The sequence below is a fragment of the Mustela erminea genome, chromosome X (genome assembly GCF_009829155.1).
Source record: "Mustela erminea isolate mMusErm1 chromosome X, mMusErm1.Pri, whole genome shotgun sequence".
NCBI classification, from domain to species: domain Eukaryota; kingdom Metazoa; phylum Chordata; class Mammalia; order Carnivora; family Mustelidae; genus Mustela; species Mustela erminea.
The window spans coordinates 26,313,081-26,339,110 of record NC_045635.1 but is presented as its reverse complement, the minus strand read 5'-3'; the positions used below and the strand labels follow the sequence as shown (position 1 = coordinate 26,339,110).

At 39.8% G+C, this 26,030-nt stretch overlaps 1 protein-coding gene and 1 pseudogene across 6 annotated transcripts in view; both read left to right on the top strand.

Moving 5' to 3' along the window:
* Nucleotides 1-26,030, top strand: part of TAB3 (TGF-beta activated kinase 1 (MAP3K7) binding protein 3) — an 87,890-nt gene that overhangs the window by 29,089 nt on the left and 32,771 nt on the right. For 3 of the 6 annotated variants that reach the window (XM_032329929.1, XM_032329925.1, XM_032329930.1), the window contains exon 1: nt 10,916-11,019. Coding sequence is in view for 2 of the 6 variants with exons in the window: in XM_032329928.1 (XP_032185819.1) it covers nt 10,987-11,019 (33 nt within the window). In the remaining 4 variants the exon portion in view is untranslated. Of the gene's footprint in view, nt 1-4,236; nt 4,340-6,940; nt 7,116-10,589; nt 10,667-10,904; nt 11,020-26,030 lie in introns of those variants that run through there. The other 3 variants (XM_032329928.1, XM_032329927.1, XM_032329926.1) reach the window with 3 other exon arrangements.
* Nucleotides 7,139-8,434, top strand: LOC116582489 (annotated as a pseudogene).

The following is a 26,030-nucleotide window of genomic DNA, read 5'->3' as shown; positions in this document are numbered from 1 at the left end:
TTAATTTTATATCCTGCAACTTACTGAGTTCATTGATCAGTTCTAATTTTTTGGTGGAAGCTTTAGGGTTTTTTCTATGTAGTATCACGTCAACTGCAAATAGGTTTACTTATTCTCTACAACTTTGTGCCCCCCTTTTTTTTTCTTTTTCTTGTCTGACAGATCTATGTTGAGCAAAAGTGGTGAGCGTGGACATCCTTGTCTTCCTGATCTTAGAGGAAAAGTTCTCACTTTTTCATCATTGAGTATGCTGTTAGCTGTGGGTTTTTATATGTGTGTTTTATTGTGTTATGGTATGTTCACTCTTATCCTACTTTGTTGGAAGTTTTTATCGTGAGTGGTTGTGGTACTCTGTCAAGTGCTTTTTCTGCAACTGTTGAGATAATCATAAGGTTTTTTATCCTTTATCTTGATTATTTGATGTCTCATTGATTTTTGAGTATTGTACCACCTTTGCATCCCTGGAATAAATCCTACTTGATCACAGTGAATGATTCTTTTAATGTAATAATGAATTGGTGTGCTCACATTTTGTTGAGGATTTTTCATTTCTTTTCATCAGGGATATTTCTCTGTAATTTTCTTTTATTCTAATATCTTTGTCTGGTTTTGGTATCAGGGTACTGCTGGTCTCATAGAATGATTAGGGAATTTTTTTTCCTATTTTTTGGAATACTTTGTTCAGGATAGGTATTAACTTTTTATTTATTTTTTTAAAAATATTTTTCTGGCAAAGAATTTTATTTTTTTTAAGATTTTATTTATTTATTTGACAGAGAGAGATTACAAGTAGGCAGAGAGGCAGTCAGAGAGAGGAGGAAGCAGGCTCCCTGCTGAGCAGAGAGCCTGATGTGGGGCTCGATCCCAGGACCCTGGTAACATGACCTGAGCCGAAGGCAGAGGCTTTAACCCACTGAGCCACCCAGGTGCCCCGGTATTAACTCTTTAAATAATTGGTAGAATTCACCTGTGAAGCTATGTGGATCTAGACTTTTGCTTTTTGTAAGTTTCTTGATTACTGATTCGGTTTTACCTATTATAGTAATCATTCTGTTCAAATATTCTATTTCTTCCTGATTCAGTTTTAGAAAATTGTACGTTTCTAGGAATTTAGCCATCTCTTCTAGGTTGTCCATTTTCATGCTGCATAATTTTTGGTAGTAGTCTTTCTCTCTTTTTTTTTTTTAAGATTTTATTATTTATTTGACAGACAGAGATCACAAGTAGGCAGAGGCAGAGAGAGAGAAAGGAGGAGGCAGGCTCCCCGCTGAGCAGAGAGCCTGATGCAGGGCTCGATCCCAGGACCCTGAGATCGTGACCTGAGCTGAAGGCAGCGGCTTAACCCACTGAGTCACCCAGGTGCCCCAGTCTTTCTCTTTTTTTTAAAGATTTTATTTATTTATTTGATAGAGATCACAAGTAGGCAGAGAGGCAGGCAGAGAGAGGGAGAGGCAGATGTAGGGTCCCTGCTCAGCCGAGATCCTGATGTGGGGCTCCATCCCAGGAACCTGGGATCATGATCTGGGCTGAAGGCAGAGGTTTTAGCCCACTGAGCCACCCAGGCGCCCCTTGGTAGTAGTCTGTTACAGTCCTTTGTGTTTTTGTGGTGTCAGTTTGTTACTTCTCTTTCATTTCTGATTTATTTGAGCTCTCTTTTTTTATTGATGAATCTGGCTAATGGTTATCAATTTTATCTTTTAAGAACAAGCTCCTCATTTTATTGATCATTTTTTATTGTAGTCTCTATGTCATTTATTTTTCCTGTAGTCTTTACTATTTCCTTCTTTCTACTAGTTTTGGGCCTTGTTTTTTCTAGCTTCCTTAGGAATAAGGTTAGATTGTTTATCTGACATTTTTCTCATTTCTTGAGGAAGGCCTGTATTGCTATAAATTTCCCTCGTAGAACTGTTTTTGCTGCATCCCAAAGATTTTGGACCAGCATATTTTCATTTTCATATGTCTCTATGTATTTTTTGATTTCCCATTTGATTTCTTGGTTGACCCATTTTTTTAGTATCATGTTGTTTTAGCCTGCGTGTATTTGTGTTTTTCCGGAATTTTTTCTTGTAATTGATTTGTAGTTTCATACTGTTTTGGTTGGAAAAGATGGTTGATGTGTTTTCAGTTTTCACTGAGACTTGTTTTGTGGCCTTACATGATCTATTCTGGAGAATGTTCATGTGCACTTGAAGAGAATGTGTATTCTGTTTTGGGATGGAATGTTCTGTGCATATCTGTTAGGTCTGTCTGGTCTAATGTGCTGCTTAAAGCCATTCTTTCCTTTTCATTTTCTGTCTGAATGATCTGTTGATGTAAGTGGGGTGTTAAAGTTCACTACTATTATTACTGTCTGTTTCTCCCCTTTCTGTCTGTTAATAATTGGTTTACGAATTTTGGTTCTTCTATGCTGGGTGCATAGATATGTACAACTTTTATATCCTCTTACTGCATTGTTTCCTTTATTATTATGTAAGGCTTTTGTCTTTTGCTACAATTTTCATTTTAAAGTCTATTTTGTCTGATGTAGGTATTGCTACCCTGGCTCTTGTACATAGTAAGTTTTTGTTTGTTTGTTTTGTTTTGTTTTGTTTTTTAAATAGGCTCCACACCCAGTGTGGAGCACAACACGGGGCCTGAAACCATGGCCTGAGATTAAGACCTGAGCTGAAATGAGAAGGTCAGAGCCTTAACTGACTGAGCCACCCAATTTCCCCATATACTCTGGCTTTTTTTGTTTGTTTGTTTTCTCACTTGATTTGTATGATAAATGCTTTTCCATCCCTTCACTTTCAGTCCACATGTGTCTTTAGTTCTGAAGTGAGTGTCTTGTAGACTGCATATAGATGAATCCTGTTTTTTTAATTCATTGACCTGGTATCTGTTTTTTTTTTTTTTAATTAAGTAGGCCCCACACCCAGCATGAGATTTGAACTCATGACCCTGAGATCAGGAGTTGCATGCTGTGCAGACTGAGCCATCCAGGTGCCCCTTACCTTGTATCTTTCTATTGGTGCTTTAGTCCATTTGCATTTAAAGTAATTATTGATAGGTATGTACTTATTTCTGCTTTCTTCTTTATGTATATTTATATATATTCACTGGCATTTATGATCAGGTATTTTTCTTTTTTCGTATTTTTGAGTGTTAGGTGATTGACTTTGTGAGTTGGGTTATGGGTTATGGGTTAAAGACTTCCCAGTCTTTAGTGAGCAGTTGTAGTTCTTTTTTTTTTTTCTTTTTTAATTTTATTTTGTAATTTTTTTAAAGATTTTATTTATTTACCTGACAAAGATCACAAGTAGGCAGAGAGGCAGGCAGAGATAGAGGGGGAAGCAGGCTCCCCACTGAACAGAGAGCCCGATGCGGGGCTCGATCCCAGGACCCTGAGTTCATGACCTGAGCTGAAGGCAGAGACTTAATCCACTGAGCCACCCAGGGGTACCTCTTTTTTTTTTTTAAGATTTTATTTATTTATTTGACAGAGATAGCAAGTAGGCAGAGAGGCAGGCAGAGAGAGAGAGAGAGAGGGAGAAGCAGGCTCCCTGCCAAGCAGAGAACCAGATGTGGGGCTCGATCCCAGGACCCTGAGATCATGACCTGAGCTGAAGGCAGAGGCCCAACCCACTGAGCCACCCCGGCACCCTGAGCAGTTGTAATTCTATTGAGAAGGTATATCAGGTGACAAAGAACCATATACCCTCTTTGCTGTTGGGCTTTGCTCTAAGGGTGTGGTGCTCATTTGGGGTGTGGAAATCTGAAAAATTTCTTTACCAGAGAATAACTTAGACATGGTATGGAGTCATTTAAATTTTAAGACCTATGGCTCTTAAGGAACCTGAAACCCATTAAATTTTAATGGCTAGTATAAATGGGAAGCTACCAGGACCCCTGATGGTTTGCCAGGGCTGCAATTAAAGTTCTTCTTGCTAACTTTCTGGGAAGACAAAACCTCAGAAAATCTTTGCCCTAATCCTAATCCTCTGCTGTTGATAGATCTCCCTTAGGTACTAAAAGCGACTTAGTGGGAAGGGGACCAAGGTGACTGATTTACTCAGGTGAACTTCCTGTTAGTGTTGATGGAACATCAACCTTATTTACTGAAATTTCAGGTAGTAAAGGTGTACAAACAAATGCTTTCTGTTTCATGACCTTGTATTTATTTGCTGTATAACTTGCTTATTTCTTTAAACCTTTCATAGTTGAAATCTTACCTGTTTGGTCTTTAATTTTTTTTAGGATAGTGTCTGCAGCCTTTTCTCAAGTTTTTCACCGTGAACTGTTGTGTGTCAAACTGGACAAGTTATCTTAGTTGAAGATTCATCATTTTGAAAAATTGGAGGTAAGGAGTGTATATCTATATCTATCTATATATATATATGTCTTTATTTCTGTAGTTATTAGAGCAAAAACCTTTTTTGAAATCTAATTTGTATTGCTCTTAGCATCATTGTTTATCTTATCCCCTCACCCCCATCCTTTTTGTTGATTGAAGAGCAAAGATGAAAAAATAAAAGATGCCTAGGTGACTTCAGGTGTCCAGGCCCTAATTCAGGACCTTGAGGGAGGTGTGTGTACAATTCATCTTTTTTTTTATTAGAAACCTCACCAGTCCCGACGGAAAGGGTAACTTAGAATTTGATTTTGAATTAAAGGGGCAAATCCCGCCCAGGTTCCAGACACCCAGTGATTGTGGCTGGAGCTGGGAAAGCTTTGAAGCCCTGCCCTCAGGAGTAACTGAGTGTGGAGTGTGTGTATGCTGACCTTCCAATTCTCTGGTTTTTATTGTAATTTTTCTTAGAGGTCCATGTTCAGTAACCAAGTTGTATAGATGATAAATCTAGTATTAAAACAAATATGGGTATAATTTTTTAAATAGTATTGTAGTATCCTTTTTACTTTGAGCCATTGGTAGATCTGTTTTAAGACAGTATAATAATATCACCTTTGATTTCTATCTAGATAGTTTATTTTTCCACCTTACACAAACGTTCCCAACCTTTTCTTTAAAAAAAGTTTTTATTTATTTATTTATTTATTTGACAGAGATAACAAGTAGGCAGAGAGGCAGGCAGAGAGGAGAAAGCAGGCTCCCTACTAAGTAGAGAGCCTGATTCGGGACTCGATCCCAGGATCCTGGGATCATGACCTGAGCGGAAGGCAAAGGCTTTAACCCGCTGAGCCACCCAGGTGCCCCATGTTCCCACTCTTTTAAAAACATCTGTTTCCTGGGACAGCTGGGTGACTCAGTCACTAAGCGTCTGCCTTCGGTGCAGGTCATGATCCCAGAGTTCTGGGATCGAGTCCTATATCGGGCTCCCTGCTGGGTGAGAAGCCTGCTTCTCCCTCTTCTACTCCCCCAGCTTGTGTTCCCTCTCTCACTGTCTTTCTCTGTCAAATAAATAATTAACACCTTTAAAAAAATAAATAAAACTGTTATATATATTAGATATATAATATACATATTATATATGTTATATATTATTATATATATTATATAACATATATAATATATATATGTGTTATTTATTATTATTGTTATATATATACTGTTTCCTAGTATAATAACATGTGGGTGTGGGTGTGTTGTGAATTGAACACTGGACAAGATTTATGAGGCCTGTTTTATAAACTTTTTTAGCAAATTTTAAAATCCCTGCGGCCTTCAGTTACCTCCTTGTGTAAAACAAGGGGATTGTACTGAGTTGGATTTAGAGTTTCTCAACCTTGGCACTATTGATATTTGGGACCAGATAATTCTTTCTTGCCAGGGCCTGTCCTGTGCCTGCAGGATGTTGAGCAGTGTCTTTGGCCTCTGCCTACCAAATGCCAGTAGCATCCCTCTCCAGTATGACAACTAAAATTGTCTCCAAACATTTCCATATGCCTTTGTGGGCAAAATCATCCCCAATTGGGAGCCACTTGGTTACATGATGTATAGAGTTCCTTCTAATGTTCTATTTCTGTTCTTATTTCAAAGAACCCTATTCTTTGCAACCCAGCTTAAATGTCATCTCTTCGATGAAGCTTTCATTCATACTCTTTTTCCTTGTCTTACTTTAATTGTTTCTGTATCTGAAAGCTTATTATAGGACTTAATCCCACTCTACTATAACTGCCAGTGTGTTTCTTTGAGGGGGCATGGGTCTTTCCTACCTCTAAGATGTGTGCTCAGATTTTGTTAAATGAATGAACAGTGGGTTTGGGAGGATTGTCAGATTTGTCATTGTTAAATAAATGATTATAAGTGGTACTTTGTTCATCTTTCATACCTTTCCAGTAGGAAATACCCATGGTTTGTGATCTTGAATTTCTGAGTTTAGGACACTGATTACTTAAAAAAAAACTTTTTAGAAGGTAGGAACCTCTGGTAGTATGTGAGGGAGACACACAAAACACATTGAGGCTGCATTTGAGAAAGATACAGTCACAGAAAAATTCATAACATAAAGAGTTTTTTCGGCTTTTATGTCCAGATGTTCCTCAACTCCATTTGGTTAATTAGAAAGCTACCCATCTATTAAGATGAAAGTAAAATGGAAAGGTAGTAAATATTCTTTATTATTTAACCTATAATACCTCATTCTAAGTCAGTATTTCTTATAACAACCCACAGTAAAAAAACCAAACCAAAACAAACCCCAAAAAACACATTTAAATCATTATTTAATACATATCTATACCTCAAATAAATTTTTTGAGTAACTGTTTATCATTACTATGTATAAAGCACTCTGATGCTTTCTATGATACTTCTTTTCTTTTTCTAAAATGCTTGTCATCACCCAATAAATTTATTACACAATTCACCAATAGGCCACAACTTGCCATTTGAAAAACACTGTTCTAAGTAATCTCTTTAATAAAATGTAGAGATGATCTGCCTTTAGCATGTGTTACCCATCAATTGTCCTGTCTTTCTTTTTAAATAATGCCATTTAAGAATTGAGCTAATAATAAAGGCCTTGGAGTGGGGAGGGACGGTCGGCCAAGAGAGCGGCACCCGGGTCCTGTGCTGAACCTGAGCCTGCCGGACGGGAGGCAGCCCAACCACAGCCTCGACCTTAGACCTGCCAGCATGGCTGGCTGGACCATGTGGACTGAGACCCAGAGCTGGGGTAAGGATGACATCAAGAAAGTGATGGCAAGCATCAGGAAGGTCTGGAGATGGGAGAAGTCCTGAGTGACTGTGCGCGACATTTCCCTTCATATCTTCGAGTGGGTGCTAGTAGTGGACTCCAAGGAAGAAGAGTGATAGAGGGCAGGTGGGGGTGTAGAGGAATCCTAAGGCCTAGGGTGGCAAGGTGGGGGCACCAGTCCCCAGGGGCGGGGTTGCCCTTTCATCCTGTTGGATTTCCGTGAGAACCATAATCAATTTCCATTCGGAAGGCTCCCTGCAAAAGGGCACTGATCCCAGCCCTAGGGGCATCTGCCGCCCAGCTGCCCTTTGTCACCTCCCAGACTACCAGAAGGGGTTCCAGAGGGTGCTTGGCCCCCACGGCTGGTCTAAAGAGAGCCATCCCGGGAGCATTACTGCAGGCAGCACTGACGAATCCCAGTGCTGACCAGGGAGGATTCTGTTTCAGAACTGCTGGAGGCTGAGGCCTTTGGAGTTAACCCTACCTTTGAGCTAGTGCTGCCTGTCCCCAAGGCAGCCCAGGGCAACACAGAGCACTCAGGGTACCCTGTCCCCCTATTCAAGCACTACTGCTCAAATGCCCTGACCCCTGAGAAGCCAGCCTGCCTGAGGAGCTCTTCTGGCCTTTTGTTGGGGGAAAAAAAAATGACCTTGAAACACCTTGATTTCCAATAAATATAAAATCCTGTATTTTGTCATTTTTACTAAATATTTAGTGTGCACAAGGTACTGTTGGTTTTTGTTCTCAAGATTTACAATGATAATACCTAGAGGACAATAAAAAGTTAAAAAACATTAGTTCAAGTGCTCATAGTGGTAATAAATGCACAGCTTTTCGGACATTTAGGAGGGGGAAAAAGCTGTGGTGATTTAGGTCACTGGAGGAAAGTTGACATGAATGTGGGGTGGATTTTGCATTGTCGTATGAGAGATTTGAAAAAGCTATTACATATGGTAGAACACAGCATTCGTGTAGGTGCCCAGAACTTTTGCTCATTTTGGGGGTAATGTTTAAGATAAAGTAATTAAGAAATTTAAAAATTTGGTAAAAATATGGTAAAGTGTGTGTGTATGTGTGTGTGTGTGTGTGTGTATACACAGTATAAAGTGTATATGAATATATACAGCATAAACAGAGTGTGTTAACTCTCCTGTGGTTATAAAATGAGGTTCAGTCAGGAGACTTGTATCTCTCTGGTCCCTCTGATCTAAGGCATTATTTGCCCCCAAATGATAAAGTTAACACTGTAGTATTAGGGTTACTGGGATGAAGATATGGCAACCCCCCCCCACTTTATCCACAGGTGGGTCCCCTAAACTGCAGATAGTACCAAAGCCTATATATACTATGGGTTTTTTTTCCCCTAAAGATTTTATATATTTATTTGACATAGACAGTGAGAGAGGTAACACAAGCAGTGGGGAGGTGGAGAGGGAGAAGCAGGCTTCCCGCTGAGCAGGGAGCTAGCTCTACAGGAGGCTTGGTCCCACCACGGCTCGGATCATGATCTGAGCTGAAGGCAGTCTCTTAATGACTGAGCCACCAGCTGCCCCTACTGTGTTTTTTTTTTTTTTTTTCTGTATGTATATAGATACCTGTGATAAAGTTTGTATATTAGGGACAGAAAACGATTAATAATAATAAAATAGAACATTTATGACTGTATACCATAATGAAATTATGTGAATGTGGTGTCTCTCTTAAAATAGCTTATTTTTTGTACTCACCCTTCTTATGAGATGATAAAATGCCTACATGATGCACAGTGCGATGATGAATGGCGTAGGCACTGTGACGTAGTGTTAGGCCAGTCTTGACCTTCTGCTGACGTTGGCAGGTGGGTCATCTGCTGCTGGACTGCAGTTGAGCATGGGCAACTGAAGTTGTAGGAGGCAAAACGACATGTAAGAGGGGACTCTTATAGTTTCTGAGTCATGGTAAGAGAATGCTCATTTGTCAAAATAAGGCAGTAAGGCCACTGGTCCTTACATAAATTGCTCTTCATGGAACAGAAATGGGTTATATTATAGTCAGCATTTTAAAAAAGGCATTTATTCTTTTGGCCATGCAGTTTAAAGTTTCGTACATGCTTGCGGGGCCTGCACTTCATCCTTTCTTCTATAAATAGCTGAGGCCTCGGGATGTTACGTCACAACCACGTGTGCTGCAAAGCCTTAAGAAAACAAATGGTTATGTATTTCCCTCTTCGGACTGCCTTTGCCATATCCCATAGGCTTTGGACTGATGTATTTTCGTTCTCATTGGTTTTTCATTGGTTTCCATGAATTGTTGTTCTTTGGTTGACCCAGACATTCTTGGGCAGGATGGTCTTTAGCTTCCAAGTGTATGAATTTCTTCCAGACTTTTTCTTGTGGTTGAGTTCCAGTTTCAAAGCATTGTGGTCTGAGAATATGCAGGGAATAATCCTAATCCTTTGTTACTGGTTGAGCCCTGATTTTGTGACCCAAATGCCCATGGAGAAAGTTCCATGTGCTCTTGAGAAGAGTGAGTATTCTGGTGTTTTAGGGTGGAATGTGCTGTATATATCTATGAGGTCCATCTGGTCCAGTGTGTCATTCAAAGCCCTTGTTTCTTTGTTGATCTTCTGCTTAGATGATCTGTCTATTGCTGAGAGTGAAGTCTATATATACAATGGAATCTTACTCAGCATCAGAAAGGATGAATATACCCAGGTTTTATATCAACATGGACAGGACTAGAGGAGATTATGCTGAGTGAAATAAGTCAAGCAGAGAAAGTCAATTATATGGTTTCACTTATTTGTGGAACATAAGGAATAGCATGGAGGACATTAGGAGAAGGAAGGGAAAAAGGAAGAGAGGGAAATTGGAGGGGGAGACAAACCATGAGAGACTATGGACTCTGGGAAACAAAGTGAGGGTTTTAGAGGGGAGGGAGTATGGGGATGGGTGAGCCTGGTGGTGGGTATTAAGGAGGGCACGGATTTCATGGAGCACTGGGTGTTAAACACAGAAAGTGCATCATGGAACACTGCATCAAAAACTAATGATGTACTATGGTGAATAACATAACAGTAATACAAAAAAAATAAATTTCCTGAATGAATGACGATCTAATCTGGCTCAGGGAAAAAAAAAAGTTATTTAAAAGTAAAACCTGCTTATTATACTTTAAAAAAAAACAGTGGGTTATTTTTTAATTTTTCTTTGTTGCTGCTCTCTCCTTGGGATAATGTAGAATTTAATTACTGTAGAAAATATTTGTGACCTAAAAGAAAGGAAGATGGTTCAGCTTGTGATGCTACTTGGGAAAGAGCCACCTACCCTCAAAGTGCGGTCTAGCATTCTGTGTGCTATTACTTAAAAGCTCCAGAAATCTGAGTTTTTGTCAGGTTTCCATACTGAGTTAGGAAAACTCAGCAAAAAGATTAAAAAAAAAGATAATTAACTCCTCATTTTGTCACATTTCTAGACTACTGAAAAGAAGGTGCTTTTAGAGCCGAAGATGTGAATAAGACTCCTGTGCTGGAGATTCTAGATCATCTTGAGGTAATTTTTTAAAAATTAGATCAATTGTTTTGTACAGTTTTAATTTTATAGAAAAATTGAGAGGATGATACAGAGTTCCCATATGTCCAGCACTCAATTTTTTTATTATTAATAGATGACCTTGACATGGTATATTTGTTACAGTTAATTAATCAATATTGAAACACTTTTATTAACTAAAGTCCATAGTTCACTCACTTTTCCTTACTTTTTAACTAATGTACTTTTTCTCTTTCAGGATCCCACTGGGATAATGTTTAGTTGTCATGTCTTCTTAGGCTCCTCTTGCTGTGACAATTTCTTGGATTTTCATTGGTTTGATGACATTGTCAGCTGTGAGGAGAACTGATCAGGTATTTTGTAGAATGTCCCTCAACTGGGATTTGTCCCATGTTTTTTCATTGTTAGACTTGTGTTCTGTGTTTTGGGGAGGAAGACCAGAGAGGTAAAGTGCCATTCCTGTAGTCTTGTCACATCATGTCAAGAGTACGTACTGTCAACATGATTTATCACTGTTAATGTTGGTTTGGTCACCTGGCTGAGGTTTATGTCCACTGTCTCCCTTCTCCACTCAAGTGTTAGTTTTTTAAAAATTTTCTTTTGTAGTGTGTTGTTTTGGAATAAAGGCACTGTGTAGTTGCCACTTAAGTAGTGGGAAGTTATACTCCAGCTCCTTTAGTGTGTTCTACATAAATTATTGGGAATTCTTCTGAATGAAAGATTGTTTATTTTCCCCCATTACCTTATTTACTTAGTCATTTCTTTGTATTATTATGGGTTCATGGATAATTATTTTATACTTTGGGTCATAATCCATTACTGCTTTATTGTGTTACTTAAATTTTTCTAGCCTTGGCCATTGATGAGCTCTTTTGGTTAGCCCGTGTGTTACTTTAGCATGCCCCCATTGTTGTGGGGTGGGATTCCTTTTGAGCACTTCCTTACTTTTGAGCATTGTAAGATATTCCAGACTTGTCCTGTGTATCCCTTGTTTTAGTTCTAGAATCAGCCATTTCTTCTCCACAAAGCCCTGGTTCCTTTTATTAGAGAGTGCTAATGGTATTAGAAATCAAGATCTGAGTGCTAGGTAGGGTCATTGCTACTTTGGGGTGGTGGTATTTCTAGGCTCTGTTAGCTGAAATCCCAGGTATACACTATCTGAGTATTTATGCATGTCTATAAATATTCCTCTGTATCTTATTTTTATATACCTATATCAATATTAAGCTAAACATGAGTTTTTACTTATGTCTCCAGTGTAATCCATTAAGGCATGGATCATTCTAGCCTCCTCCGCTTGTTTATCTGTATGTAACCTCTCCCAATAGTGAAAAACCTGGCTGTCACTGTTCACCATCCATGTACTTAATTGTTCACTCCTACTTCCATGGGAAACACTTTATCAACTACAGTACAGTGCTTATGTATATTTCCTTTTGCCTTTACTTTAGTCTTACAGATGCCACTCATTTCCAAAGTTATGTAGGTCAACAACTCCCCCCGCCCCCCCCCCCCGCCTCAACCCTCTGGGATGACATTGTGTCATACGTTTGTAATACAGTTAGATTACATCGTATGGTGTCTATTCCTTCCTGGGATCCCCTGACTTACTAAATGGTCTTAAATTTGTATACTTTAAGGTTCATTCTTGGGGCGCTGGGGTGGCTCAGTTGATTAAGCGTCTGACTCTTGATTTCAGTTCAGGTCATGATCTCAGGGTGGTGAAATTGAGCCCTGCATCAGACTCCGGGCTGGGTGTGGAGCCTTCTTAAGATTCTCTCTCTCCCTCTCCCTTGCTCCTCCCTTCCTCAGAAAGAAAAAGGGTTCACTCTGTGTGTTAAAAGTTCTATGGGTTTTGACAAGTACATGATGTCACGTATTTACTATTAGAGTATTATACAGAATAATATCACCACCCTTAAAATTGCCGATGCTCCATCTGTGAACCTGCCCCACAAACCCCTGGCAACCACATCTTTTTGTTGTCTCTCTAATTTTGCTTTTTCCAGAATGTTCTTGAGATATTTTTAGAGTCACTTTATAAAGGAAACCTTTGATTTTTCTAATCTAGATACTATTTTTTCCTGCCACCAACTCAGTATTCCTAAATGAACAAAATATTTCTAATAAAAATCAATACTTTCCCATTTCGTTTTTCGTATGCCACTCTGTAAGGTTGTTTTGCTTTATTTTTTAATATCCTATTTCTTTGGAGCACATGGGTGGTTCATTCAGTGGAGGATGTGGCTCCTGATCTTGGGGTCATGAGTTTGAGCCCCCTGTTGGGCATAGAGCTGAATTAAAAACTAATAATTGGGCCACTTGGGTGGCTCAGTTTGTTGGACATCCGGCTCTTGGTTTCGGCTGGGGTTGTGATCTCCTAGTTCATGGGATCAAGCCCCAGATCAGGCTCCCCGCTGGGCTAGGAGTCTGCTTCAGGATTCTCTCTGTCTGCCCCTCCCCCTGCTGGCTTGAGCTCCTACCCTCCCCCCTTTCTTTCTCTCCAATAAATAATTAAAAAAAAATAAGTAAAAAACCCAAATAATAATATCCTGGTTTTTTTTTGTTACCATACTCAGAATGGGAGATGATCCCAAGTACCTTTATTTTTATTTTTTGTTGGGGAGGTCAGTGGGGGGCGGCAGGAGTGGCACATATGATGGGTTCTGTAGAGGTGGCAGTGTGCAAGCAGATACTCACTTGGGAGTGTGAGAATGGGTGCTCATTTTAAATTTAAACTGAATATGGGGGTACCTTGGTGGGTCAGTCGGTTAAGTGTCTGCCTTAGGCTCAGGTTGTGATCCTGGAGTCCTGGGTTTGAGCCCCTCATTGGGCTCTCTGCTCAGCAGGGAGCCTGCTTCTCTCTCTGCCCCTCTCCTCTGCTCATGGTCTTTCTCTCTTTTTCTCTGAAGTAAATGAATAAAATCTTTTTAAGATTTTGTGTATTTATTTGACAGAGAGAGACACAGTGAGAGAGGGAATACAAGCAGAGGGAGAAGGAGAAGAGAGAGGGAGAAGCAGGCTTCGCGCTGAGCAGGGAGCCAGATGTGGGGCTCCATCCCAGGACACGGGGATCATGACCTGAGCCAAAGGCAGACACTTAATGACTGAGCCATGCAGGCATCCCAAATGAATAAAATCTAAAAAAAAAAAAAGTGAATATGCTTCTATTTGTTTCTGGGGGACTGTATTTAAGATGAAAATGCTTTTTGAGTCTTTTAAAAAATTTTTAAAAAAATTTTTTATTTTTATTTATTTGACAGAGAGAGATCACAAGTAGGCAGAGAGGCAGGCAGAGAGAGAGGAGGAAGCAGACTCCCTGCTGAGCAGAGAGCCCCATGTGGGGCTCAATCCCAGGACCCTGAGATCATGTCCTGAGCCGAAGGCAGAGGCTTAACCCACTGAGCCACCCAGGCGCCCTGCTTTTTGAGTCTTTTAATATAAGTATTATATTGATCTGTAGTGTATCTCCAGAATCCTGTGGGATGATTATCTTAGAAATCATTTGGAAGGCTCATTTAGGGGAAATAACAAGTATTGAATTCTTATCCCTTCCTTGTTATTTAGTTGCACCTTTACATATATGCATGAAAAGTCTTGAAATTAGAACCCTTACCTGTACCACTAATAAAAGGTCATTTGTTATGCTCCACTACTGCCCACTTCTTATTGTTGTTTACCTCAAAGAATTTACTATCCAGGACAAAAACCCCTTCTGTTTTATAATCAGGTTTTGATTGAAACTGTCTTTAAGAGTTTTTGACATCATCAGAGCCTTACCATGTAGCCAGATAAGTTTGTTTCCTAGATTTGCTGCTTGTTGACTGTGTGACTACAGGGAACTTATTTACCCTCTCTGAGCCTCACATTTCCTCATTGGTAAAATGTGGATGATATTATTGCCTCTCCTATGGGATAAGGGGGATTAAATGAGACAAAGCACTTAGCCTGGTGTCTGGTACATACATATGGCTCAGTAAATTTCATTGAAAACCAAAACTTCCAAAGCAACAAGAAAATGGGTGAAAATTCCAAAGGTTTACATGAGTATACATGTTTCTGTTCAACAGTTATTGGCTAGGCCAGACTAATCAGAAAAATGAATGATTCCTTTACTTAAAAGTCCTCTCAAGACAAGTCTTACTTTTCTTCAAACCTCAGCAGTTTTCACCTCACCAAACTTAAGGTGCTAGCCGTGGCTGTCAGCCTGAGATGCTCTTGACTTTCTAGAGGCCTCCTGGGCGTGCCTTTGGTGTTTTACAGAAGGGGCCAGGATCCTAACCGCCTTGTGATACATGGGTCAAGCATGCATGATGAAGAATTATTGTACGCAAAATTACTGTATCCATAGCCTGTTGTGGAGACACACTAGACGCGACTGATACAGTACTGGCTTTAAACCTTTGATGGAACATAGTGCAGGTGGCGCAGACCCCTCAGTAGGCCAGTGAGTGAAGTGACCTCAGGCCTCTGTGTCTGTGATGCCCTAGGAAGTGTGGAAAGTAGGCAAGCTGGAAAGTATGTGGCCCTTTGAAAGGGTGCAGCCATGCCTCAGTTTTAACCAGTTGCCTGCTGTTGCTCTAGCTTCTTATTTTTTTCCAGAGAAAAATTGGGTATCCAGATTGTTATGTAAAATTTCTCTATTTTAAAGCGTGGCTCAGGGCACCTGGCTGGCTCAGTCAGTGGAACATGCAACTCTTGATCTTCGGGTTGTGTGAGTTTGAGCCTCAGTTTGGTTGTAGAGATGACTTAAAGAAGTAAAGAATCTTCCCCCCAAAAATGTGGCTCAGCTTTTTTCTTTAACATTATTGAGGTCAAAGCAAACAGATCAGGGGGCTGGATTTGGCCTACAGACCATTGGTTTGTAATCTCTGCTATAATTATTTTAGGAAGTGAACTAAAATGCTATAGAAGTGAACACTGAGGTCCATAACTGCACTACCCTGCATATTTGCTGATCTCTGAGAAGGCTGTGGAAAGAAAGCACCAGGTGTGAGCTCATTTTCTAGAGTATGGAAAATGGCAGCATCACAACAGAGCTTTGGGGGAAATTTGTCTGTTTGGGAGGAGGAATTCTATGGGGAGAAATCCTGGTAGCTGCTTTTTGAGCCCACTGCACCTCGTGGTGCTGGCTCTTCTGAGTGGGAGTGAGGGCAGCTGCACCACCAGAAGAAGCCTCAGTGTGATTCCACTGCTAAGCCTAGCGTCTGGGCCCCCCCACTCTCCATCCTGCCCTCAGAGATCGGAATTTGCCCGCAAAGCTGACAGACAACAAAGTTCCACCCCGTAGAACGTCTTGGTTTACATGGCTTTAGAACCCTACACAGCTCCACAGTCCACAGCTGTGGCCATCTGTGCTTTAATGGGGTTGTTTCAAGATGTCCCAGGAGTTAGGCCACAGCCTCACCTAGCCAGTATAGTTCAGATACTGCTTGAGTTCTCTGGTTGGTTTTAGATTGTCACTCATCACTTAAGAATTGTCTAAAAAGAAGCAGCCCGTTAAAATGTAAAGGAACAAAGTTTGTGTCTCGTTTGCATAGTTGTTGCATACATTGATAATATCTGGACAAGACTAGATACTGTGTTTTGATGTGTATCATATCAAAATCTATAATGTAGGATACTATAGGACAGTGTTTCATTTTGGTTGTATTCGGTGGGATTGAATGCAGAAATGTACTGTAATACATGTTTTAAAACGTTGCTTTTTAGGGAAACAGGCTCATCTTACTGGCTAGAATAGTTTGTAAACTCTCTGTTGTTTTAACCTCTCATCAGAAAGGAAATTGCTTTTTTTAAGGAAGAATTTTAACATTCTTTTAATCAGCAGGAAATTATTGAGAGTGTTATAGGTTGTGAAATACTTAATAGTTATCCATGTCAGTTTGTGCTTATGTGAATGACCATTGTATAGGGCAGAATGCTAACCACTGTTCAGATTACGGACATAATCCCTTAAAGAGAAATTTTCATATTTGCTGTAACAAGTAGGCCTACTATTAATCATTTTTCCGGGGATGCCTGGGTAACTCAGTCGGTTAAGTGTTTGTCTTCTGCTCATGATCCCAACATCCTGGGATCCTGGGATCAAGATCCTGGGATCGAGCCCTGCATCGGGCTCTTTGGTCACTTGGTCGGTGGGGGGACTGCTTCTCCCTCTCACTCTGACTGCTGCTCCCCCTGCTTGTGCTGTATCTCTCCGTCAAATAAATAAATAAAATAAAATAAAAAAATTCATCTTTTCAGATGGTTGCCATTTTTGTGGGTATGTAAATTGTTGGCTTTGATTATAAAGATGCTTTTTAATATTTTTTTCCAAAGATAAGTATTTATAACTCTTAAGAAAAGGGTATTTTTTCCCCTTTTAGCTCTGCCTTGTTTGTATCCTAAAACAGCTTGTTTATACAAGGATTCTTTGCTCCCCTCTTAGCCCTTCGCCTCCCACCCCTGTAACCCCTCTTTTTGGATGATAAAGTGATGGGGGTTTCTTGTCTTTTTTTCCCCAAAGAAAGGCGCTCCTCCTCACCTTCTGGCAATGTCCTTGTTACCTACCAGTGACGTAGTGGAAAGAGCACAGCCTTTGGAGAAGGCAGACTTAGATTTGAGTCATGATTCTGCCATATGCCCATTCTTTTTTTTTTTTTTTTTAAAGATTTTATTTATTTATTTGACAGAGAACACAAGTAGGCAGAGAGGCAGGCAGAGAGAGAGGAGGAAGCAGGCTCCCTGCTGAGCAGAGAGCCCGATGCGGGACTCGATCCCAGGACCCTGAGATCATGACCTGAGCCGAAGGCCGCGGCTTAACCCACTGAGCCACCCAGGCGCCCCATATGCCCATTCTTTAGGTTGTTTTCTTACCTGTAAACTAGAGATCATCACAGCTACCTTTGAGGACACAATTGTTCAGTAAATGGTATATGATAGCAGTAGTGGTGAAATTAATGGTAACTTTGGTGTTGGTGGCACCTGAGGTTTTAAAAAGGTAGACAGAGCTGGCAGAGAGCTAGCAGCTTCCAAGACCTCAGAACCGGACAGAACCCAAGCTCTTGCTTGACACCTAATCCGTCTTTGTTTTTGTTTACCCTTGTTGCCTTTTCTTTTTTTGTAAAAAGGCAATTATATTATCCTTCTATTTTAAAGACTTGAAATTAGGATTGAGAAATGAATAAAACAGTTCTTTGGAGCCACTAGGGAAGCTTGAGTTAAGCTTTTGGGTGCTTCAGAAGCTCTTTGTGAACAAGTTAAATAGCTATCAAGTGTTCTGAATGTGGTTAGCCCCTCAAGTGTGAAGTATCATTTCCTGGTGGGAAGGTTGTCATCATTTCTGTAAATACAAACAGATTTGATGACTAAGGTAATTTTTACCATTAAATTCAGTGAATTACATTTTTTTTTCTATTTTACCTAACAAATACTCATTTAATATCTAGTCTGTGCCAGGCCCTGTGCTTAATCAATTGAATACCCTCCAAGGAGATATTGAATTATAGAATCTAAGAGTTGTAGGGCTTAGCCTTTTAATTGAATGAAAGTCCTAAAGCCTTAGAGCTGCGCTGTCCAGTAAGGTAGCCACTGCTAACTGTAGGTGGCTGCTGACTACTTGAAATGTGGCTAGTCTGAATTGTCATGTGCTGTTAGTATAAAATGCACAATGGATTTCAAAGGTCTAGTTGGAGAGAAATATGTAAAATAGCTCATCATTGATTTTTATATTGATCATATATTTTAAAAATACTATTTTTGATCAGATTAAATAAAATATATTAAAATTTCACCTTTGCTTTTTCCTTCATGTGGCTTCTAGGACATTTAAAAGAACTTGCAGTGTATTTTTATTAGTGCTGTCTTTGACCTTCAGTGACTTGGCAGTGTTACTCATCTAGTTAGGACTCCTAACTCTAGTTAGGCTGTGCAAATTATAGATCATCTTCCTGTGAAGATGGCAGATAATGTTTGTTTTGATGAAAATGGTGGGTAATTCAAACACATTTAAAGATTTTATTTATTTGAGAGAGAGCGCATGCAGGCTGGAGGGAGAGGGAGAGAGAATCCAAAGCAGACTACTCACTGAGCACAGACGCAGGTCCTGATCTCATGACCACGAAATATATCTGAGCCGAAACCCAGAGTCAGCTGCTTAACTGACTGAGCTACCCAGGCACCGAACAGGATTGAATTGACCCTAAGGATTAAAGTTAACCCTAAGGACTTTGAAATAAGGTACATTTTAAATTAAGCCTGAATTGTTAATCTGGTAGACTATTTTAGCTTTTCAGATTTGGGATATTTAAAGAATGGAAAACTGTAAAAACATACTCACAGATCTAGTAGCTTAAATCAGTTTTCCCTTTTTCCTAAGCATTCACAAGTTGTTTTACATAGGTGATCACCGATCCCCCAGTATTTTACTGGGGGTTTGTTTAGGAGGTAGGAGCCAAGTTTTGTGTATATATTTTATCTTCTTGGGTAGATTGGTTTGGTATAGTGAAAGTGACTTCTTTATTTAACAGACATTTGAGCAAGTGTGGGCTCAGGCTCTGGAAACGCAGTGGTAAGCAAAGCATAGCCCCTGAATAGAACTACAACCTTTTTGGTTTTGTTTTGACTTTTTATTTGGAAATAATTCCAGAAGTACAGAAGTTGTGAGAATAAAAATTATACAGAGAGCACATCCTTTATCCATATTCACCTATTAACATTTTCTTCCATTGGCTTTATTTGTTCCCACTCTCTGTGCATGTATGTGTGTGTGTATGTTTGTGTACATGCACATATGTACACATACATACTATATATTTTTTCCTGAATCTTTTTAGATTAAGTTGGCATATGCTTTACCCCTAAATATTTCATTGCCTAGTTTCCTAAAACTAAGTGTAGCCTCACATAAAACTGTAGCACGGTTATCAATTCAGTAAATTTAGTAAATTCAATAAATTAAACATAATGGAATACTTTTCATAATCTACCTTCTGTCTCTCATTTTTGTTAATTGGTCATTCTTTTATAACATTTTCCCCACTTAGTATAGGACCCAGTCTAGGATCAGTTATTAGACTAGTTGTTATATACTCTGTCTCTTTTAATCTGTGATATTTTTCTTGCCTTTTTCTTTTATAACATTGACATTTTTAAGATGACATGCTCACCTTGTCTCCACCTCTCTCTCTCTCTCTTTTTTTTAAAATAGAGCATTTATTGTTTTGGCTTTGTTTCTTTCCTCACAAGTTTCAGGTTCTGCATTCCTTTTTTTTTTTAAGATTTTATTTCTTTGAGAGAGGGAACACAAGCAGAGGGAGAGGGAGAAGCAGGCTTCTGGCCGAGTAAGGAACCTGACACGGGACTCAATCCCAGGACCCTCGGATCATGACCTGAGCTGAAGCCAGGTGCTTGACCACCTGAGCCATGCAGGTGTCCCTCAGGTTCTGCATTCCTGACAGGAATACTGTAAAGTAATATGTTTTCTCGGGGTGACCCGCCTGGAGGTGTATGTTGTCCATCTTTCCCTCATTGATGTTAATTTTCATTAGCTAGTCATGTTATCATTTGATTTATCTACTGTGTAATCCCCCCACTTGCAACTAATAAGCTGTTTTGGGGGGTATACTTGAAGACCATTCATACATACTACCCTTTATCCAAATCTACTCCTAGATTTAGCATCCTTGATGATTTTTTTCTTGAAGCAGTCTGTACTGTGATATCTGCAAAATGATGTTTTCTTAAGGCTTTAGCACTCCTTGAGTGTTTACCGGTTGGATTCTACCGTACATAAAAGTCCTCCCTTCTCTATTTATGTATGTATTTAATACTGATAGCAGCTCGTGGGTTCCTGTTTTCTACAGGCCTGTAATTCATTACTGTCCTTAATTATTTTACTCAAATTGTATTTTACTCAAATTGTATTTTACTCAAATTGTCACAGATTTGGCCAGTGGGAGCCGCTTTAAGCTAGCTCCCCGGTCCTTAGCACAAGCTCCCATCATTTTTGAGTACTTCCCCTACTCGGTGGTGTAACACCATGTTCTGGGTAGAGCTACGGTTCATATGAGACCTTTAGGCACCCTAGTGGCTTCATTGTCATGTGTTTGGTGCACCTGTGAGGATAAGCACAACCTGCAGTTACAGCATATGGAGGGTCCTCTAGCATGGTGGGTAGAGGAAAGGCTTGGTGGCAGGATTCGGGGAATGGTGTTGTCAGTGGAAGCCTCCAGAGAGGAAGTGCCATCAGTACCCACGTGTACAGGATCAGTGTGGCTTTGAGAAGCAGTGGGAGGAAGGAAGAAAAGCATCTCAGGCAGATGGATGATCATGGTATCATGCCCTAGGAGGAGGTAGCACAGGACAGCCATGCACGGGATCACAGCCGGCTCTCTTCTGTTGGGGTGCAGAGTGGAGGCGACATGATCAGATCTGCATCTTAGAGCACTAATTCTGTGGCTGTGATGTTGGAGGAAGGCAAGACCAGAGGTGAGAGAGCAGCAGGAACTTGGAGCCGTAATGTTGATGACAGTATTAAAAAATGCCCTTAATAGTAACTAATGCTTTCTGACTTAGTAACGGTTGACATTTAAATTTTACTACAGCCCTACTATTATTTCCATTTTGTAGGTGAAATTTCAAAGTTGTGAGGATTGAGTATATTTCTTAGACACTAACAGATGGCAAAAATGGGGTGGAAACCGTGAGCACTTCCTTTCACCCTATAGTTGGTTGTGCAAGAATGGGAAGTCAGGGATCACACGCTGGTTTCTAGTATTGTTACTGAGTGAATAATAGTAACATTCATGGAGAGAACAGAGAGCATTTGGGGAAGGGTTGTGGTGAGGATTTCCTTTTTGAACATATTGACAATTATCTTTGGGCATATCCAGATGGTGCTCTGTAGTAGGCAGGTGGCTGTATGTGTCTGGAGTCTGGCAGAGAGCATGATGTTCAAGATACCGATTTGGGAATTCTCAGCCTTTAAATGTTACTGAATGCCTAGTAGTGGATACAATCACTGGTTAAAAGGATGCAGAATGAAAAGAGGAAGCAAATTAGGACAAAAACCAGACAGACGTTAATGGGACAAAAGAGGTGGGAAGAAACCAGGCTACTATGTTGTCAAAGAGGCTAAAAAAAGAAGTATCAGTCAGTATTGTCAGAGGCTGCAGAGATCAAGGGGGCATAGGGACCAGAAAAATAAATGATCTAGATTTAGCATCAGAGAGATAAGTATTTCAGTGGAGCAGTGATAAGAGCCAGATTAAAGCAGACTAAGGAATGACTTGTAGGGAGAAGAGTACAGGGTAGACAGAAAGCCCATATGTGTGCCAAGAATGTTCACCAACATTTCAGTTTTCCTTCATGTTCATTAGACAGCTTTTATATCGTGGCTGGAGGTCATTAAAGCAGTCACTAATGGCTCTTTTTATCTGTGGTTAGGCCGAATCTCATAGATATGGACTTTGTGACCACTTGGTAGACAGAAAGAGTGTCCATAACCCTTGACAGTCTTAGCTTGGAAGGAAGAGGAGAGCCAGCCAGACACCCAGTTGAACCCGGCAGTTTGTGTGCAAAATGAAATGCCCTGCCTGTAATCAACATTGAGTTTGAGATTACATGGTGATTGTTTTTCAAGTATCTACTTAATTATAAACCAGCAAAAGTAATACTGAATTCAGTATTTTCCTTAAACATTTTTTTTAAAAGATTTTATTTATTTTATTTGACAGAGAACGAGATCACAGGTAGGCAGAGAGGCAGGCAGAGACAGAGGGGGAAGCAGGCTCCCTGTGGAGCAGAGAGCCCGATGCGGGGCTCGATCCCAGGACCCTGGGATCATGACCTGAGCCGAAGGCAGAGGCTTCAACCCACCGAGCCATCCAGGTGCCCCTCCTTAAACATTTTTATTTCTTAATTTGTTTTTCAAAGATCCGTTCAGTTCTTTTTAATTAAATTTTATTTTTTTAATGATTTTTTTTGTTGTTTTAATTTTTAATTTTTTTTTATAAACATATATTTTTATCCCCAGGGGTACAGGTCTGTGAATCACCAGGTTTACACACTTCACAGCACTCACCAAAGCACATACCCTCCCCAGTGTCCATAATCCCACCCCCTTCTCCCAACCTCCCTCCCCCCAGCAACCCTCAGTTTGTTTTGTGAGATTAAGAGTCACTTATGGTTTGTCTCCCTCCCAATCCCATTTTGTTTCATTGATTCTTCTCCTACCCACTTAAGCCCCCATGTTGCATCACCACTTCCTCATATCAGGGAGATCATATGATAGTTGTCTTTCTCCGCTTGACTTATTTCGCTAAGCATGATACGCTCTAGTTCCATCCATGTTGTCGCAAATGGCAAGATTTCATTTCTTTTGATGGCTGCATAGTATTCCATTGTGTATATATACCACATCTTCTTGATCCATTCATCTGTTGATGGACATCTAGGTTCTTTCCATAGTTTGGCTATTGTGGACATTGCTGCTATAAACATTCGGGTGCATGTGCCCCTTTGGATCACTACGTTTGTATCTTTAGGGTAAATACCCAGTAGTGCAATTGCTGGGTCATAGGGCAGTTCTATTTTCAACATTTTGAGGAACCTCCATGCTGTTTTCCAGAGTGGCTGCACCAGCTTGCATTCCCACCAACAGTGTAGGAGGGTTCCCCTTTCTCCGCATCCTCGCCAGCATCTGTCCTTTCCTGACTTGTTGATTTTAGCCATTCTGACTGGTGTGAGGTGATGATTTTTTTAAATTTTATTTTTTCATTGTTCCAAGATTCATTGTTTATGCACCACACCCAGTGCTCCATGCAGTATGTGCCCTCCATAATACCCACCACCAGGCTCATCTAACTCCCCATCCTCCTCCCCTCCAAAACCTTAGATTGTTTTTCAGAGTCCACAGTCTCTCATGCTTCGTCTCCCCCTTCGATTTACCACAATTCACTTTTCCTTTCCTTCTCCTAATGTCCTCCATATTATTCCTTATGCCCCACAAATAAGTGAAACCATATGATAATTGATTTTCTCTGCTTGACTTATTTCACTCAGCATTATCTCCTCCAGTCCAGTCCATGTTGATACAAAAGTTGGGTATTCATCCTTTCTGATGGAGGAGGCATAAATTCCATTGTATATACGCACTATATCTTCTTTATCCATTCGTCTCTTGAAGGGCATCTTAGCTCTTTCCACAGTTTGGCGATTGTAGCCATTGCTGCTATGAACATTGGGGTACAGATGGTCCTTCTTTTCTTAATTTTTTAAATCCAAGAATAGTGGACTTACAATGTCAATTAGAGCTATACAACAGACAACAGAGTGATTCAACAATTCTATACGTCACGAATGCTCACTACAATAAGTGTAGCTACTATTTGCATGATAGATTATTATTACAGTATATTACTGACTGTATTTCCTATGCTGTACTTTTTATTCCCATGACCTGTTTATTTTATAACTGGATGTTGGTACCTCTTAATCCTTTTCATGTATTTCGCCCATCCCTCCTTCCTGCTGGCAGTTACTAGTTCTCTGTGTTTATGAGTCTTTTTCTGTTTTCTTGCTTGCTTGTTAAATTTTTTTTTTAGATTCTACTTGTAAGTAGAATCATATAGTATAGGTCTTTCTATAATTGGCTTATTTCAGTTAGCATAACACCCTGTAGGTGAATGACAAGATGTTATTATTTTTTGTGGCTGAGTAATACTCCATTGTGTATATATACCGCATGTTCTTTACCATTCAGCTGTCAGTGGACACTTGGGATATTTCTGTAACTTGGCAGTTGTAAGTAATGCTGCAGTAAAAGTGGGGGTGCATGTATCTTTTCAAATTAGAGTTTTCATTTTCTTCAGGTAAATACCCTGCAGTAGAATCACTGGATTGTATGGTCGTTCTATTTTTAATATTTTGGGGGAACCTCCATACGGTTTTCCATAGTGGCTGCTCTACTTTACATTCTCATCATTAGTGAAAAAGGTTTTTTTTTTTCCCCTCCACATTCTCACAACACTTATTTTTGTCTTTTTGATATTAGACATTTTGACAAGAGTGAAATGCTAATTCATTGTGATTTTGATTTTCATTTTCAGGATGAGTGATGTTGAGTGACTTCTCATGTGTCTGTTGGTCATCTGCATGTCTTTCCAAAAATGCCCATTCAGGTCTTCTGCCCATGTTTTAATTGGAATGTTTGGTGTTTTGTTTTGTTTTTGGTGGTATATGCATTCTTTATATATTTTCTCCCCTTCAATAGCGAGTATCTTCTTCCCTTCAGTAGGTTGTCTTCTAGGTTTGTTGATGGTTTCTTTTGCCGTGTAAAAGCTTTTAAGTTTGGCGTACTCCCCATAGTTTTTCTTTTGTTTCCCTAAAGGGAAATCAAGAAAAACGTGCTAAGGTTGATGTCCAAGACATGACTGCCTATGTTTTCTTTTAGGGTTTTTATGCTTTCAGGTCTCACATTTAGGTCTTTAATCCATTTTGAATTTATTTTTGTATATAAGAAAGCAGTACAGTTTCATTTTTTTGACATGTAACTCTCTGGATTTTATTTTATTTTTTTTTAGCACCGTTTATTGAGGAGACGGTTTTTTTCCCCATTGTGTATGCTTGCTTCCTTTATTGTAGATTAACTGACCGTGTAAGCCTGGGTTTTTTGGGGGGGATCTGTGTTCTGTTTCATTGATCTTAAGTGTCTATTTTTATAATTACTATACTATTTCGATTACTCTACCTTTGTAATATAGCTTGAAATCTAGCATTGTGATAGTGCATCACTGTTTTAAAGAGGGAGAAAGAGCCCAAGAGAGAGCAGAGAGCACAAGCAGGGAGGTGAGGAGAGGGGCAGAGGGAGGGGCAGAAGTGAACTCTCTGCTGAGCAGGGAGCCCAATGTGGGGCTCTATCCCAGGATCCCGTGATCATGACCTGAGCTGAAAGCAGACGCTTAACTGACTGAGCCACCCAGATGCCTCACAGTCTTTGTTTTAAAGTTTATTTTGTCTGACACTGCTAACCAAGCTTTTTTTGGTGGGGGGCTTTCATTTGCGTGGAATATTTTTCTATCTCTTCATTTTCAGTCTGTATGCGTCTTTTTGTCTGAAGTTAAGTTTCTCATAGACAGCATGTAGATGGGTCTTTTTTTTTTTTAAATGCATTCAACCTGTGGCTTTTGATCAGAATATTTAGGTCATTCACACTTAAGGTAATTATTGATATATATGTATTTATTGTCATTTGTTAATTTTTTCTGATAGCTTTTGTAGTTATCTGTTTCTTTATTCTTTTGCTCTTCCCTCATGTTTGTTGACTTTTAGTTTTATGCTTGGATTCCTTTCTTTTTATTTTTTGATGTATCTCTTAGAGGTT